The following is an 18,593-nucleotide window of genomic DNA, read 5'->3' as shown; positions in this document are numbered from 1 at the left end:
TAAAAATGGATTAGATCCGTTCACCATATAAAATAGATGAGTTAAGTTGATAATTTTTCAACAGACCAAAATAACATGATCATCAGGTTACGGACCAACCCATCTCGTCCAACTAAATTACATACAAAATTGGGTACGTCGGCCAAAGTAAGTGCTTTGAATTGGCAAGTTATCGATCTTCCAAAACGGCTTCCGCTCCTCTAATCGATTTCGACATGTTTATATGATGATAAGCGTTTTCCCTAGAATAACTCGTCCAGAAGTAAACAAGAAATTGTCAAATGGGGAAAGATGAACTGCATTTTCATTTTTGTATTAAGATCCAAACAATCTCTGAATTATAACTATCGAAGTATACGTCACTTTGTCTAAACAAACAAAGTCGTCCTTTTTTCCTTTTCTTCCTTGCGGTGATGACCAGGCAATCCCAATCTCATTTTCTCGTCCCATGCATGTATGCTTTTTTACTTTGGAATTGGAATATACTAACTTATATTAAAAATAAATTGGAAAGGGTGGAACATTTTTGTTGATTAAAAATTATTTTAGAATAATGTTCATATATAGTAAAATAGTACATACATAGTTTTTTTTGTTAATATTTAATTTGTTTACATTAAAATTGCTTTTGATTTTTTATATTGAACTTTTGGGTTTTTAATTTTATTTTATATTTTTTAAAAGATGTGATTTGGCAGGGGTATAATCGGGTCTGGGGAAGAAAAGCAGTAATGGTGACCTTACCGACCGTCGATTGTATTATAAATAGTATAGATAATCACGCCATTTTATGTCACCACATAATTGAAATATTCGTCCCTCTTAATTTATTTTTCATTCGGGTCCATTAATTCACAGATCAACCGGGAATTTGTAGGTCTCTTCTCGTTTCGATTTTGATTTCCTGAAAGGACGTGATTTCTTTTTTGTTTTTGGCTAAAGATCCGATTTTTAGAGGTGGGTTATCTGTAACTTTGATTCTTTTTTTATTTGTTTTTGCAGATTGATTCTTAAATAAAAATGGGTAGTGCTTCATCAATGCTGACACAATACGATATTGAAGAAGTTCAGGAACACTGTAATAATCTATGTAAGTGGTTGTTCTCGCAGTATGTAAATTGTCTTGCGTGGTCTCTTTTTTCGTGATGGTCGAGAAATCCGCGGTTTTTTGTTCTCTAATTTCTTTTTTAATTTATGATAATTTAGTTACTCAGCACGAAATAGTGTCACTGTATAAGAGATTTTGCCAACTGGATAGGAATGCAAAAGGATTCATATCAGCAGATGAGTTTTTGTCAGTACCAGAATTTGCAATGAATCCACTTTCTCAGGTAGAATCAGATAAAAATTGTAGTTTTGTTGTATGATTTCATATGAAATAGATTGTAACGTTGATGTGTAGTTTTTCCAGTACTCTCCCATCGAATAGAATCCAGGCGTGTGTTGAACTTTTTCCTTGTACATCTCAGTTAGTTTGGTTTGATACATGACTTTGGTTGGATGTTGTTTTGATTAATGGCACTTTTTATTTTTTATTTTTAAATATAATCTTTATATTTTCATGTGAAGTATATGTATAAGAGTGGAAAAGGTCATATATTTTAAAATCTTGTTCTACTATATATTTAAAAATTGAAAAGTTTATATACCAAAATCTTGGTATTAAATCTCTAAATTTTCTTTCCCTTTTTTAATGGGTTCTTTGTAGAGATTGCTAACAATGGTGGATGGCTTGAATTTCAAGGACTTTGTTGCATTTTTGTCTGCTTTCAGTGCAAAAGCGACTGCATCTCAGAAAATCGGGAGTAGGTCTCAAACCTGCTATTTGCCTTTCCATGGTTTAAATGATAAATGGACGCTTTTCTTTTTCTAGGCATTTGTAATAAATTAGGATAAGATATTGCTATTTACACCAATGGTATTAGATATGTGTACATGAGATTTATTGTTGTGTTGGGGGATATGAAATAGCTTTTCATCAATGTTGCTTAAAGATTGTGATTTAGAAACTAATACGGAGAGTCTAAATTTTGGGATTCCGTCTTTTCGGGTGATTGGATTTTGTAGCTTTCTGTTGTTTCAAAGGGGACCTCCATAAACTTGTAGACTAGTCGTAAATCGTAATTGAAAATAACTATTTACTGCAAAAAACTTTAAAAGAAGAAGATGAATAATGTTACTGTGTTATTACAAGCAGATTATGCTTTATGATCGTATTGAGATGTCCAGTTTGGTCATTAATTTTTTATGAGAGCAGGCATTCATTTGTGCTCTAGTTGATGTGTTTCTTCTAGATTATATTCATATTAAGTAATTTCTTGATACCTGGTCAGTTTTATGACTCAAAAATATACACTTCATCGGCTTCTGAACTTTTTCTCTTACCTGTCCAGTTATCTTCAAAGTATATGACAGGGATGGCAAAGGAAAGGTGACTTTCAATGACATAATTGAAGTGCTCAAGGATTTGACTGGACCATTTATGTCGGATAAGCAACGGGAGGTACTAAACAACTGGATTTCAAGTCTTTGAATTGCGAATTCTTGATTTGTTTATTTCCTTTTCTAAAACTTTAACCAAGATCCCTTGCACGTTTTCGTACCATTGAACTCTGTGTTAAACTTGTTTATTTGTTATTGTGGAGTTTTCAGGAAGTTTTACGTCAGCTTCTGCAAGAAGCTGGATACACAAGTGAATCTTCTCTTCTGTTGGATGATTTCATTAAGGTCCGTCTGTTTTTTTTTGCTAGCCAGTCATATCTTATCTTATGATCTTGCGCACTGCCACAACATTTTTGTATTGGCAGTAAAACTATATCTCTAAAACTTGAGAAATTTAAAGCGGACCAAAGTTATGCTTTCTACAATGTATAATACGTAAAACTTGATCGAACTTACGGAAACATGAAATATGGAGGGGGGAGGTGGTGATTGCTCCTCTCTGCAGCGTCACTGCTTGCACAGCCGAATATGGAACCCGTAACAGTAGATAAAACTAAATCCCAAACGCATGTTCTTTGTTAATGAATGAAAGAAATCGAAAACGTGTTTGGAATACACAGCGACTTGATTCACCGTATGTTTGCGATGACTGACTGTCTCATTTCTTTATGCTTGTGATTCAGATATTGGACCATGAAGGTTTGAAAATGGAGGTGGAAGTCCCAGTTGATTAACCAAGCCTGATGTTGCGCAACTTGCCTTTGATTAGGAAATAACAAAGACAGAAGATTCGGTGGTATAATAGAGTTGTAGTGTAACATCGTCCATTTCCTTTCAATTATGGGAATGAGGAATGTATATTGTAATAAACTATACCGTGGGCTTCAAAAATAACAATTTATATATGATTTAATCAAAATTTTAAAGAAATTAATATATTTCTTTAGTTAGGATAAATAAACGTTATAAGATTAATGTTTGAGATTACAAATAAATGTATTTTAAATGCTAATTAATGATATCTATTTTATTTAGTTAATTCAAAAAACTCGAATATAAACGTCATTATATAATCAGATATAAACTTGATATTTTATAAATTGTTGTTTTGTCAGACAAAATGAGTCATATTTTTTAATATATGTTGGAGTTGGTTTTTGGTTTTAGTTATATATTTAAATTTATCCTTTTAATCGTCCTAAGAAAATAAAAAATATTAAGTTTTAGTTATACCAATAAAACATTAAAGCTTTTATTTAATCTAGCTTATTTTAAAATTAATACACTCAAATTTAAACGAACAGAAATTACAAGTATGATGAATTTTTTTAATTAAATTATAACAACTGATATAAATGGTAACAATAATATAGATCTAAACATAAATCTAAAACATATACGACAATAAAACGAATTCTAATTTTTTGTTTTGTGGGTTTTTTTCTATATTAGCAAATATTTTGAAATTTCATTATATATAATTTTATAATAATGAACAAGGTGTTGAGAAAATACAGCAAAACTTTGCCTTCCTCCCCTCTATGAAATCAAGATTTTTGACGAAAGCACACTTCACTAGATGCCTTGATTATGTAACCCACTTGCTAAATTTAGAGCCGCAGTTTCTGTTTACTAAATGTGTATAATGGGACAAATTTTGCATGCAGAAAACACCAATTACAATACTTCAAATCTTATGTAACATAATTGTATCTTATACTGCCTCTCGGATTCTCACTACAACTAAAGTCAGCCTCGGCAACTCTCTAGCTATCACAAGCAAGAGTGCAATTGCATTCAAATTTTCAAGAACCAAAAGGAAATGTCTGGAGATCTAGATGTTCTCGATGCTGGTGCATCGGGATTTTTGGCTTCAAATCATGCCACAGGTCGCACATTGTCCCAGAATCGGTTCCAAAGGAGCAAAATGGAAGAGATTAAACGAAGATTGCAAGTTCTTGAAGATGAAGCCGAAGTTTTACGGAGGGTTTTCTTGGAAAGTTTAGAAGGAAGGGCCAAGCTTATGGCGGAGATATATGAAATGTTCGAGAATATACAAAATTGCCTCATGCTAAAACAACAACAAAGGGACGACAGATGCAGTAACGGAGATCAGATCATTTCACCTCTCTTGGTACACAGTTCCCAACTAATTACTCATTTCCTTGAGATTAGAACCAGTGCTTTAGTATATATACTATACCCATTACACCGTTGACATGCCTCACATATGTAATCAATAGATGTTTATGTTTTTGAGATTTTGATTTCCGAGAGAGTTGTTAAATTTATTAGTCATTCAATTTTTGGCAGTTTCAATAATTTTTTCCCAATTGACATGACATACACACATTCGTATTATATATATGTCGTGTCAATGTCAAACTAACATTATATTAGTGTTACATAAAAAAAAATACATAAAATTGAAAAAAAAAAACAAATTAAAACTAAAATTTAACAACGTAAATGACTAAAATTATAATTTTTTGTTTTGGAAATGTACTTATTACATGGGAGATTGTTTTAGCCGTATGAACTCTAAAACTTGTACATACAGGGTAAGAGAAGGGGTCTGCTGCAAGTTCTGCGCCAAGAGCCAAATCCATCTCTTGTCAACAGAGATTTAAAAGCTAGGGCTTTGGTATAGATTTTTTCTCTATTTCATGTGTTTTTCCTGATTATTTCCATATAATTCTAGCTCAAGGATAATCATTATGGGCAGATAGAAATTTTCAATATTGTTAGAATAATAAGTACATGCTCTTTAACGTTGGTTGATGAGATCGAGTGCCTCATTCCCTCAATCATCTCTATTTTCCTATGGTATATTTTGCTCCGTTTGATTAAGTTTTGGCCTATTTCTTGAGCCAAGAAAGCTTAAACTATCACACTAACAGTTTAGCCTTATTAAGTTTGTGCTCGATCAATCTGCACATCTAAGTGCATAAGACTTCCCCATTCGCTCAAGAACCATTACACTGCGCACCACCAACTGAACAATAGTCGAGACAATCATCGGCTTCTTCTGCGCCATGTCCTTTACATTTGCCTTGAAATAACTCAAAAAGGAAGAAGCATAAAAATAAGATATCTCGTTGCAATGGCATCTCTTCTGTTAGCTAGGGTTGTTAAAATATATATCTGATAATAATTAACTAGCTAAAATCTTCTTTATTTCGCGCTGACCCATCGAATTATTAATAAACAATAGAATTTAATATGGTTGGCATAAGCTCTTGTTCATCAACTAGCTAGAGCTGCGAGAGGCCTATCGATTAAAGTTTATTATCTGATAATAAGTAACTAGCAATTAATTGTTTAGTATTAACTAATTGATATAGATCATTTCTTTTGAGTAAATTGATATATACACTTTTGTTGGCGAATTTTATTTTAGCGGATCAAGTGTAGTAGCAAATTAACTAGGCAAATTTCAATTTAGGACAGATATGTGGATTATAAGTAAATCCATGTATGTTTAGTTTATTTGGAAGAGATATGACAATTTTCATTTTAGTAATAGATATCTCACTATTAGAAGCAACCAATTTTTGGTCTAGTGACACCAATGTTACAACAAAAAGATAATATCTTATGTTCGAGATGTAGTAATTGCGATTTTACTAAAAAAGAACAGTGAAGAGAATAATATCTAAACGAAAATTAAATATTTGAAGATAACATCTAATCCAGTAGTTATAAACGTACATCATATTTATATATAATCAAATGTATAATATCTATAAAAATTGAGATTTGAACCTGATTTAACCCAAAATTAAACCAAAAGCTTTGAGAAAAGTTAATGCGACTTTCTTATAGTCATTGATATCATGTACTACCTACGTACTAAATTCGAATAAAACCCATGTCACACATGAAACCATGAGCAATGAAGCTTGTTGACTATTTTATTTATTTATTTATTTTCAAGTTTAAAAAAAACATAATTTTAGGAGAGCCACAAGAAAACATGCGATTGTCTCCACATCGCTCACTCCTCCACTTCACCACGCTCGCCTACTCTAAGACTCTCCTCCTCCTCCGCTCCATGGCCGCCGCCCCCTCCTCTTCTCAGCCTGTTAGCCCAGAAAACACCAAAGTGGGCTGGATCGGCACCGGAGTGATGGGCCAATCCATGTGCTCGCATCTCCTCAAGGCCGGCTACACAGTGACCGTCTTCACCCGCACCAAATCCAAAGCAGATTCCCTACTCTCCATGGGAGCCCACTGGGCCGACTCCCCTAATTCCTTGGCTTCAAAGTCCGACGTCGTATTCTCCATCGTGGGCTACCCCTCCGACGTCCGCCACGTCATCCTCCACCCCACATCCGGTGCCCTCGCCGGCCTCCGATCAGGTGGAGTACTAGTCGACATGACCACATCCGACCCTTCCCTTGCCGTCGAAATCCACTCCGCCGCCACTTCCGCTTCCTGTTCCTCAATCGACGCACCCGTATCTGGCGGAGACCGCGGCGCCCGCCTCGGTTCCCTCTCCATTTTCGCCGGTGGAGACGAAGCCGTAACCACACGCGTCACACCATTGTTAAACCATTTAGGTAGAGTGTATTATATGGGAGGACCTGGAAAGGGGCAGTTTTGCAAATTAGCCAACCAAGTAACCATAGCCACCACCATGGTGGGTCTGTGTGAGGGTTTGATTTATGCATCAAAAGCTGGTTTGGATTTGACCAATTACTTGAATGCAATATCCACTGGGGCCGCGGGTTCGAAATCTTTGGATTTGTATGGGAACAGGATACTGAACAGGGATTTCGAAGCTGGGTTTTATGTGAATCATTTTGTTAAAGATTTGGGGATATGTTTGAGGGAATGCCAGAATATGGGGTTGGCTTTGCCTGGGTTAGCATTAGCTCAGCAGCTGTATGTGTCACTAAAGGCTCATGGAGAAGGCGATTTAGGAACACAGGCTCTTGTTTTAGCATTAGAGAGGCTCAATAATATCTCACTCAAATCCGAGAGTTCGAATTTAAAAGAAAAATAAATTGGTACAATGTTCAACTTATGCGATTGGTAGACCTATATGTGATTCCCATGATCTGAATTCTGTATTGAAATTCAGAATTACTTTCAAATGAAATCTTGACTGTTAAATGGATCGTGCGTTCATTTTATAATGCTGTATGTACACTTATATATTGTTTTGCTTTTAGTTCTCCTTGTCAATGTTCAATGCTGTAACTTTGTTACATCTCCTCTTCTTTATAATGAAGTTAAGTGTTTTTAGGTGACCTTTTAAGTTTTTAAGAGTATGAATATATAATCTTGTAGATTTATCTGGAAAATATCTGAATCACTTATTGCAACGTTGTGATTGTTTATACGTGTGGGGAGATAGTTTAGGAACTATGAGTTTGCAGTGTTATGTGAAAAAGTCCAATGATTAATGGTTGGAAGAAAAAAGCAGGTGAGTGCCTTATCCCAAAGAAGGTTACTTGAGCTTGATGATGTGTCTGAAATTCTGTCGTAGTTGATGATTTGGTCATAAATGTGTGTTGTCTTGTGATGGATTATGGTGTGAATGTGGATTTAACATCTTTGACGAACTGTGTTATCGCGATCTATTAAAGTATAAACACACAATCTTATATTGTAGTGGTTCCAACATTGCTGCTTATTGCTGGTCGATACTCAAGATTTTTGGGAGCGTGTTAAAAATACGATTAGATTCTTGGACCTAGCCGGAGAGAATTGTGGATCATTGCTATGAACAACCATTCATTGCCCTGTACATTCTTAACTTTGGAAACTAGTTGCTTCCCAATAAGTAGTTAGATTTCATGATTGTCTTGCGGAGTACATCCTATATCGGTGGTTCTAGGCAATTCAAACTAGTGTGTTTTATGTTGTTTCAGGTTAAAACTTCATGTGTTGTCCATTTATGTGGCTTGAAATCGCATTCCAATTGCAGATATCGAATTGATAGTGAAACCAAATACACCCTTTTTCGTGGTCAAGTACGAGTTTCCTATTCTGTCTGTAAGGAAGTTGTTCGATTTGGTCAAGGAGTGTGCAGGGTTCGATTGGTCAAGGAATGTGCAGGGTACTTATTTGTACTGGCGTGCATAAACCTCTTCTTTTCAACCTTTCCCTGGTAAAAGGCTACATTGGTTGGAGTTCTTTCTAGCCAATCTTTTCGATAAATCTTCATTCAAAACACATCTCATTGCTAATGAAGCTGATGTATGGCAGTACAAGATGTTTTCATAGTATGGAACTTTTGGGATTCAATCTCGAACAAGAATAAAATTCATTCAGCACTATAATTTCCTAAAACTTTCATGCACCCACTGCAAAGTGGATCTCTCCTTCGTTTTACTTTTTTCAGTGCTTGCATACATGAAAATGTAGGGGATGTGAGATACGAGATCACTGAGAAAAAGAAGATAGGATTTTGGCCACTTGTTCTTTTCTTCTATCTATATGTCATGAGTCGGGTTTACGAGCTTCACTAGCAATTATCTTGCATTCAACGTTGCAACAATTATTCATCCAAGTTGCTAAAGAAGTCGTGGGGCGTAGAATTATATAGTCATTCACATATGTTTCAAAAACCGACGAGGTACGATAAGGTATAGGACTCTCGAAATGCCTCTGTGTGAAAAATGACCTCATGATAATCATGGATATACTTAAAATTGTATTATCTGTTGGTTGAGAGCCATTATAGCTTATAGTGTCGTTTATATATATATATATATATATATATATATATATATATATATATATATATATATATATATATATATATACTACATTATTAAGTGTGAGGACATGATAATAACTACCTAGAGAGGAAATTGATTTTTTTTTTCCGATTTTACTTTTAGGTGATACTAATATTACATTTTTATTTTTTTTAAATTTCAACACACTTTTATTTTTATTTTTTTATTTCAACTATTCAAATATCAATTAGTCCCTACATAATTTGTCAAATTTCATTTTAGTTCATCGATGATGTTAAAAAAAAAGATTGTACACACGCATCACGTATATGTATATATACATATATATATATATATATATATATATATATATAATATATATATATAATTATATATATATATATATATTCCCATTTATCAGCCCACTTAGAGATTATATATACATCTAACTTTTTTATGTTATATATATACATTTAACTTTTATATATATATATATATATATAAAAGTTAAATGTATATATATAACATAAAAAAGTTAGATGTATATATAATCTCTAAGTGGGCTGATAAATGGAATACAGATTACAGATAATATCTTATCTGGACTAGACTCATTTATGGCATATTTACACTTTTCCAAATTCAGAAATAAATAATTAAATATTATCTGCTCAAATTTTAATTTGTTTAACGTGTCGAAACGTGTTTGGAGAAGATCCAAAGATGGCCATGCTATGCCAACTTAGCATTCACTTAAAATCATACCCAAATTGGTATAATATATCCAAAATTAGAATGTGCAATCACTTTCTTTAACCAAATTGCTATAATTAATTAAGTGTTAAAGTAGTTTCTGATTCTAAATTGTTTCTTTTTATTTTATTTTTATTATTAAGATCGAGTTTGGAAAAAAATAAGTAATTAGTTCTAAAGTGCTATATCAAGTAAGATTTCTTAAAATGTGTTTTTTTTATATGTGTCTAAGTTGATGAAATAAGTGAGCATTTGACAAATAACTTTATTCAACATCTTGCACGTAACTTGCTCAGTACGGTTACTTGGTTAGCGTAATTTGCAATCTATTGCGTTAATCCGCATATTTATCTGATACACACCAGAAGGCAGCGACTGCGAGTTTCCTCATCATAAAAAAAAATATTTCTTCGAATGTTATTTTCAAAATATCTTTTTTATATACCACTTATGAACATTTTTCTTGTCACACGAAAGTATCTATTTCCTTCTAATTCAATACCTCAATTTTTTGATTTGTAGGAGCCAGGGTAAAGCACATGATTATTTTAATTTTTAATTAATGTTAAAAAATTGAAGAAAACCAAGCATTGCATCATCCACACGTATTAAAATGTATGATATAACCTAGCTAGTAACATATTTGTTCAGAACCATGTGCAAAAATGCTTCCACCAGCATGGAATCCTATAATTCCACGCGTGTGATTTCCTTAAATACTCCAAACTCGGATCTTCAGATCTGTAAATCTGTATGTACCAAGATTTGATAATTGTACTATTTTATATCCTTGATATTTACCTTTTCAAACAAGTTTACTAAATTATTCGCTAGAGTTTGCGATCCGAGCTCGAAACCGAGCTCAGTTCAAAATCAAATAATGCAGTTGGTGCATTTGAAACTTCAAATGTGAATTTTACAATAAGGGTGCTTATTCTGATTCGAGAACGTCGGGCCATCTTCCAACATGACAAGTAAATTAAAATTGTCTGAATGAAATTGTGGAAAAGAAAGGTGTAAAAAGTGTGATTGTGTGCACATTAAGAATTTAGGCCATACCTCATTGAATAATAATAAACAATGATAATGTTACCAAGTATATAAAATGAAAGCAAAGCAAAGCAGCTCTGCAACTCCATCTCATACTTCACGTGACCATATTTTCTACCTATGTTTTCTATTATTTTTTCGATTTTTCGTTAGTATTGGTCGGTGAAATTCACTAAATAATATTTTCCCCTTTGATCAATCTCTTTATTTAATATTCATAAATACATCCTCCTCTGTCGTTCTATGATATTAATATTTCTAATTGACATGAAGGGTTGCTGGTAATTCTGTCGGTAGCTGGATTTGCTTTTAACTTTTCAAGAAAAGCTTATACGAATTTCACGACTATAATTGTTTAATAAATTATTCCGGGCAAAAACTTGTGTGAGACGGTCTCACGGGTCGTATTTTGTGAGACGGATATTTATTTGGATAATCCATGAAAAAGTATTACTTTTATGCTAGAGTATTACTTTTATTGTGAATATGGGTAAGGTTGACCCGTCTCACAGATTGGGATCCGTGAGACGGTTTCACATGAGGCCACTCATTATTCAATCCGTGGCTTGATTTGATGATCCTTAATTCTGAAGATTAAACAAATTAATGGTTTGAGCTTTCAATGTATAATCACACCATTCATTACGGTAACGTTTAGTGGGAAAGATCACACATTATTTGATTATACGACTTTGTTTCGTCAATGTTTTAATCAGATTTTACAAAATTATTAGAGTTATAAATCATTATGTTAAGATCAGAAGCTTATCATTATGTCAAAACTTATAGTTGTTAACCAAGACGTAATTTTATTTATTTATACCAGTCACAGTCAAGGTTGTAAATGGCGGGAGGCTGTGACAGGGGCGGTCGGTGACCACCTACCTCCTCGATCTAGCTCGGCCGCACGGTTGAATTTTTATAAGTAATTTTAAAATGTGTAATTAAATAATGTTTAAGCACAAAGTAGCTTCATACAATATAATATCATCTAGATAATGTGCAATTAATTAGTTGACTTTGATTAGGTTTTTAAAATTGTTGACTAGGTTTTAAAATTGTTGACTACAACTTAAAAATCTTGACTGCTCGCTTTGCCCGCCTGCTCGCCCCCTCGCCCTCCTAACATGCCTGCTAACCGCCTCGACCCACCTCTCCAACGCCGTACAGCTTGGGCCGCCTAAAACACCCGTCTCATGCATAGGCGGTGCGGTCGAGGGTCGCCTATTGGTGCCTAAGCGAACGGCCTCTTTGACCGCTATTTAGAACACTGGTCGCAGTGTAGGCCCATGAATCCAAAAGGTATGTCTCGCTGCTGGTATAACTATTTTTCTGTACTTGTATAACTTCATATAACATTTTAATGGATGTGAAATGTCTCCTATAAGGAATTTGTGACCAAGTAGACAACATAAAAATGAGACATGGGAAAGAAAAATAATGGGTTGCCCATACATTATTGTTGTTTGATGGGAAGGGTTGAAATTCCCCGTAACTAATGATAATAATACCAAAATCAATGTTTTCTTGCAATTTGGATTGGAAGTCAACCGCAAACAATTATTCAAATGCTTCGATTATATTATTATATTGCACATAATATCGCTAATAATGTAGAATGGATCCCATGCATACCTATTAGTTGGGAGGTAGGGATTTAAATGAATTAAATTTTATTATTTATCTCCAACTTATAAGAAAGTGAATTATTTCATCATGATTTTGACACTTGTACATATTTTGTAAAAATTTAGAGGAGGACAATTATATTAAATAAAGAGCGGATTATCTATAATTTTTGTGTATGTGTTTATAATTTTATTTATCGTATTTTATTGCCTTTTTTACATCAAGGAAGTGACCAATTTTGTTTTAATCTTATATTTCGTCCAATTAAATTCATAATAGGAACTATAATGACAGTATAATTTTTTCTTCAGATCGTGTAATGACAATACTTGATAGTCCATAATACGTCGGATGTAAACGAATCGAGCCGGTTTGCAAGATTTTTGAGCCGACTTGAAAATTATTCGATTTGTAGTTGAATTTATCGAATTTGAGTTGAACATATTCGAATTTTTTTTAGCCGAAACAGAACTCGCGCGAGCTCAAATTATATTGTTCGATAATTCGCGAGTTTTGATATTTCATTAATATAATATACATTTATATTAACTAAATAGATCTTGATGTTTGTGAGTATTTATTATAGTTCGAATAGCTCAATAAACATGTCCTTATTTTTCGAGTCGAACTCAAACCCGAAAATTGATTCAAACCAAACTCTCGAACAAAAAAAATTAAATTTTCCGAGCTTGGAACAGAACTCGAGCTCGAATGTATTGTATATTTATTTTGAGCCGAATTTGAATTTGGTTAATTTACACTCTTAGTTAGTCCAGAGCACCAAAGCATCTTATTAGCTTATTCGATTTTACGAAGGAGAATTAGTGAAGTTTGCCTCTTAGCAGCGTGTGATCCGAAAATCCATCCGCCAGAAGCATCAAATGACAAAAAGCAGATTCAGCCATGACCGAAAGATTCATGTAATTGAAAACGAACGATACTTGGAGTTGACTAATCTTCCAAAAGAAATTAGTCTAGTACAGTGCAATGATTATAAAATTAAGTAAAAGCCAACTGAAGAAATTTAGCAGTTTCAAAACAAGCAATGGGCAATATTAAATCAAATGGATTTCGGATTTCCAGTCTGCATTTGTCGATGGCGTAGTTTAGAATGAAGCACGTGTGGATCGACTAGGTATGGAAGAAAGCTTTATACGTACTAAGCATGCACCAAGAGCTTGATGCGCATGAATCATTAATACATATTTTAAGTAGCAAGATTTTACCAAGCGTTCCTATGAGCACAAATTTGCGAAAATTGTATTTTTTGTTCTGTGTATTTACCTCTTTGAAATTTTAATATTTTTTCCGAGATGACGTTGACGTATTACCAGTAAGGTGATGACATGTGCGGCGTCAATATAACTCTCAGTGTAAAATATCACATCAGCACTTCTAATAGAAATGACTGAAATTTGACAACATAGAAAATTTAAAGCGCTAAGAAACGAACATATGAAACCAAAATTGTAATTCTGGTATCAAGGTTGAGAGAAGCGGTCGATAACGCATTATTTAATCGGTTTGTTTATATGCTGATCATGATCTTATTCCACAAGAAAGAATCATTAATGGATGCTTATTAGTAGCTTTAGAAAGGCAATAAAAAACAAGAGTTAAATGACAGAAAAGTCATAAACTTGAAACCTAAAACCAAAAAAAAAATGTTTGATTACCATAAAAGTCATTGCTATTTCCTACAATACTGTTGCATTGTAGATGAAAATTTGAAAATCAGACCCAAAAAAAATTCAAAACAATACAAAAAAGTCATAGAGCGAGATCACAAAGCATTTTATTTAGTAAATAGTAACAAGATTTGGATGAAAACGAGATTAATATGATAATTCAATAATTTATAAATTCCAAAAATCAACAAAATGTAAATTATATATATTTCTTAATCCTACCATCAATCCAACTGTTAATCAAGATTAATAAACCATTAATGACTATCAACGTTCCTACATAAAAGTTTACTGTCGTTACGCTTCTTTAACTGTAAAACAATAATAATAACTTTTTAAATTTAAACAAAAAATTGATAATATGAGAAATATTAGGGTTGAGACAGTCAAATGAAGTACTTAGTGCATTCAAAAATAACTGATTACCCTCATATAATTGAAATCTTGAATTTATTGACTTGGACTTAGCTAGGTTTCATGTAGTAAATTATTATGTGCGTGTAATAAAATAAATTTAAATGATTCATTAACTTTTTTAGACTGAACAATATTATATCTTAAAACTCTTATCTTACAATTTTATATTCACAATTTTATATTCAAATATTAAACTCACTTTTACAACTTTTATCTCATTTTATATTAGTATATACTATTAAAATACGTTTATTATTTGGCCTTTGGCTAAATTATACAATATTAAATGTTATGAAAACCGTGTGAAGCATATCGATTATGTTTAAATCCCTAATTTAAGAAATAATTCGGGGAAATAGTAAGCATTTTATTTAAAAATTCATCCAATTACATATTGAAATTTCCGATATAGAATCGTAGGTGTGCATAGTAGCTCTCTTGTGAGATGATCTCACGAATCGTTTCTGTGAGACAAGTTAACCCTACTGATATTCACAATAAAAAAGTAATACTCTTAGGATAAAAAATAATATTTTTTTATTGATGATCCAAATAAGAGATCTATATATATATCACAAAATACGATATTTGAGACCGTCTCACACAAGTTTTTACCATATTTATATAAAAGATTACGGTATATTTTGTGTCTACACAAACCCACACAAAATAGTTTGTCGCTTAAAAACAGAAGATAATTCTTATAAACGAAAATGCCTACTTATGGTGATTTCACAATTTGTCTTATAATTTCCTTTCCAAGTTAAAAAGTGACCTTTTCAATTTTTAAAATCACTTTTTTTTTTCCATTTGCAATGCCATATAGAGTTACTCCATATTAAGATAACTCCAAATTTGGGACAAAAGGATAAAAAATTAAATAAATTTTCTCCTTAATAAATTTTTTGTAAAAAATATAAATAAAATTCAATATTTTTTTTCTTCTTTGAAGTTAATGGAGCAAATTTTTTGTGTACTAATGGCAATATAATCTGGTAGCAATCCTGCGAATTGGGTATGCCACAAGAAAATAATCACCAATAAATAAATCTCGTGAATACACAATAATATTGTCATTTAAATAATATTGGAATTGGTTAAAACAAATAATAATATTGGGACTGCCACTCTTTATGACGTCTCTTTAAACCATATAAAGCAACAAATCCATAAGCAACAAGTCTAGTTGTGTTACATTTCCAAAAAGAGCAAACTGATCATCTGGCTATTTTTTTTTTTTAAAAAAAACACATACACACACACAAAAATTAAAATCAATACATTAGATAAAAATAAAAATAATTTTATTATAAAAAGATTTACCTAAATATTAGTATGATACTATTGAATAATGATATAATAAATTAATAATAATTTATTCAAATTACAAGTTGTAGACTTAATTAAGATTTAAAACTGAATTATTGTTCCTAATATTTTGTAAAATTTAATGGGAAGAAATATATAACATAATATATTTAAATTTACTAACGAACAAATTATTTTAAAATTATTAATAATTATAAACCAAGTAATAAAGCAAATTAATTCTATATAAATATATATAGAGCACATTCACTGTATTAATTAAATATGAAATCACATCATATCATACAAAGGATCGAGAATATTGGTTATATATTATATATTATATATCATAGAAAAGGGAAAACAATTAAAAAAAAAAAAGTGAACATAGCCCACAATAGGCTGTAAAATTAGACGCAAAAAGAGAATTATTTTTAAATGAAAATAAAATTATAAATTTTGTTTTGTCAAGCGACGGCACGCTCCCTATTAATACTAGCTAGCAAAGGCAAAAAATGAAAAGAAAAGAAAAGAGAAGAAAAGCTACACTACAGATATGCACGTACATTTGGGGTAACAGCACTCTTCATGAGAGTAATATATCTCAAACATAGTCGAGAGAAATCCTAACTCACAAATATGTGCAATCCCACCACCAATCCTACGGTCTGCATCTCCGTGGAGAATCAACATGATCACCACAAGCAACCGCCGCCGCAAGCCAACCTGTTTCTTGATCTGATATCAGTCTCCGCCACCTACAAACCCCAAGAAACCACCAAGAACCCTCCACCGGAGGTGAACAATCTTCCAACCCCATCTGAATTTTTTGAGGAAACAAAAGCACTTTTCAGATTAGCATTTCCCATAGCCCTGACAGCCCTAATACTCTACTCGAGGTCGATGCTTTCTATGCTGTTTTTAGGCCATCTGGGTGACCTAGAGCTGGCTTCGGGTGCATTAGCCATAGCTTTTGCTAATATAAGTGGCTATTCGGTTCTTTCTGGGCTCGCATTAGGGATGGAGCCTCTTTGCTCGCAAGCCTTCGGCGCCCAGCGGCCGAAGCTTCTTTCTTTGACGCTGCAGAGGTCTGTGATTTTTCTTCTTGTTTGCTCGGTGCCAATCTCCTTTCTTTGGCTGAATTTCTCTAATATTTTTATGTATCTTCACCAAGACCCCAGCATCACCTCATTGGCCCAGACTTATCTTCTCTTTTCGATCCCTGATCTTATCACGAATTCATTTCTTCACCCCATAAGGATTTACCTTCGGGCTCAAGGTATCACCCATCCTTTGACTTTCGCTTCCTTCGTTGGAACGGCTTTCCATTTGCCCATAAATTATTTGTTTGTTTCCCAACTCAAACTCGGCGCTGCTGGCGTGGCGGCTGCTTCCGCCGCGTCCAACGTCATGGTTCTGTTAGCTTTGGTTCTCCACATCTGGGCTCGCGGGCTGCACGTCCCAACCTGGTCCAACCCCAGCCTGGAGTGCTTAACCGGCTGGGCGCCACTCATCCGGATGGCGGCACCGAGCTGTGTCTCCGTGTGCCTTGAATGGTGGTGGTACGAGATCATGATAGTGTTGTGTGGGCTGCTTGTGGACCCCAAGGCCACCATGGCAACCATGGGTGTCTTGATTCAGACAACCTCGTTGCTTTATGTGTTCCCTTCTTCCCTGGGGTTCGCTGTCTCAACTCGGATCGGGAACGAGCTGGGGGCGAAACGGTGGCAGAAGGCAAGAATATCGGCCGTGGTCTCCATTTTTCTTGCAGGCTTAATGGGATTAACCGCGATGACATTCGCCACCACTGTCCGGAATTTCTGGGCCCGGATGTTCACGAGCGATGAACACATCCTACGGTTGACATCGGCGGCGCTGCCGATCCTAGGGCTTTGCGAGCTCGGGAACTGCCCGCAGACCGTTGGATGTGGGGTGATAAGAGGGACAGCGCGGCCTTCTATCGCTGCTAACGTGAACCTGGGTGCGTTTTACTTGGTGGGGATGCCTGTCGCTGTTGGGCTTGGGTTCCTGCTTGGGGTCGGGTTCTGTGGGCTTTGGATTGGGCTTCTGTCGGCCCAAGTATGCTGCGCAGGTTTAATGTTGTACGTGGTGGGGACCACCAACTGGGGCTTCCAGGCAGCGAGGGCTCAGATGCTGACGTGTGGTGAATGCGAGGAGAATGACAGGGAGCCCTTGATTTGTGTAAAAGTGACGTCACAAGATGAGGACCTTTTCACAAAAATAACACCTTTGCCCCTTGTGTGATTGATTTTCTTTTTTAGATAGTATCCTTTTGTGTATTAATGGATTTTTTTTTGGAGTTATTAATTTGGGTTTAAAAATATTTATGTAAAGAGATTATATGGAAGGAGTGTTTAATGAGAAATTTTTGTTTCTAATCTATATTCCATCTCCACCTATTTTTCAAAAATGTATTCATATGCATAAACATATCTTCCCTCTTGTTTAATTTCCGTCAAAATTAAGCAAAATATATTATCTTTTATATATTTATGACCCTTTACGAATTAAAAAAAATATATCATTTTCATGTCCATTTCCACAAATAATTTCTTAGATTTGTGATCACCCCCATCTTTGAATGGCCTTGTCT

General features: G+C 33.9%; 3 protein-coding genes across 4 annotated transcripts; all 3 read left to right on the top strand.

Moving 5' to 3' along the window:
* The first annotated feature begins 721 nt into the window (after positions 1-721).
* Positions 722-3,374, top strand: LOC140828146 (uncharacterized). Of its 2 annotated transcripts, none has more exons than XM_073191130.1 (7): positions 722-877; positions 1,003-1,090; positions 1,207-1,331; positions 1,709-1,805; positions 2,394-2,503; positions 2,653-2,727; positions 3,126-3,374. In XM_073191130.1, the coding sequence occupies exons 2-7, from the start codon at positions 1,021-1,023 to the stop codon at positions 3,174-3,176; spliced, it is 528 nt and encodes a 175-aa protein (XP_073047231.1). In that variant the 5' UTR covers positions 722-877; positions 1,003-1,020; the 3' UTR covers positions 3,177-3,374. The 2 variants fall into 2 exon arrangements, with proteins under 2 accessions (XP_073047231.1, XP_073047232.1); XM_073191131.1 differs by having other exon boundaries at positions 725-873.
* A 3,006-nt stretch (positions 3,375-6,380) lies between these two features.
* Positions 6,381-7,577, top strand: LOC140825909 (probable 3-hydroxyisobutyrate dehydrogenase-like 1, mitochondrial). The gene has a single exon (XM_073187949.1). The coding sequence runs from the start codon at positions 6,419-6,421 to the stop codon at positions 7,448-7,450; it is 1,032 nt and encodes a 343-aa protein (XP_073044050.1). The 5' UTR covers positions 6,381-6,418; the 3' UTR covers positions 7,451-7,577.
* Positions 7,578-16,461: 8,884 nt separating this feature from the next.
* On the top strand, positions 16,462-18,382 carry LOC140828145 (protein DETOXIFICATION 51-like). The gene has a single exon (XM_073191129.1). The coding sequence runs from the start codon at positions 16,619-16,621 to the stop codon at positions 18,242-18,244; it is 1,626 nt and encodes a 541-aa protein (XP_073047230.1). The 5' UTR covers positions 16,462-16,618; the 3' UTR covers positions 18,245-18,382.
* Positions 18,383-18,593: the final 211 nt, after the last annotated feature.

This window comes from Primulina eburnea, chromosome 3 (assembly GCF_022965805.1).
Source record: "Primulina eburnea isolate SZY01 chromosome 3, ASM2296580v1, whole genome shotgun sequence".
Classification (NCBI taxonomy): domain Eukaryota; kingdom Viridiplantae; phylum Streptophyta; class Magnoliopsida; order Lamiales; family Gesneriaceae; genus Primulina; species Primulina eburnea.
Note: the sequence above shows the minus strand (reverse complement) of the source record. Positions and strands in the feature narration are given on the sequence as shown.

Excerpts from the sequence above, each read along its gene's own strand:
- LOC140825909 (XM_073187949.1), top strand. The coding sequence starts at position 6,419 with ATGCGATTGTCTCCACATCGCTCACTCCTCCACTTCACCACGCTCGCC.
- LOC140828146 (XM_073191130.1), top strand. The coding sequence starts at position 1,021 with ATGGGTAGTGCTTCATCAATGCTGACACAATACGATATTGAAGAAGTT. Across the intron at positions 1,332-1,708 it reads CAATGAATCCACTTTCTCAG|AGATTGCTAACAATGGTGGA; the intron begins GTAGAATCAGAT and ends GGTTCTTTGTAG. Across the intron at positions 2,504-2,652 it reads TGTCGGATAAGCAACGGGAG|GAAGTTTTACGTCAGCTTCT; the intron begins GTACTAAACAAC and ends TGGAGTTTTCAG.
- LOC140828145 (XM_073191129.1), top strand. The coding sequence starts at position 16,619 with ATGTGCAATCCCACCACCAATCCTACGGTCTGCATCTCCGTGGAGAAT.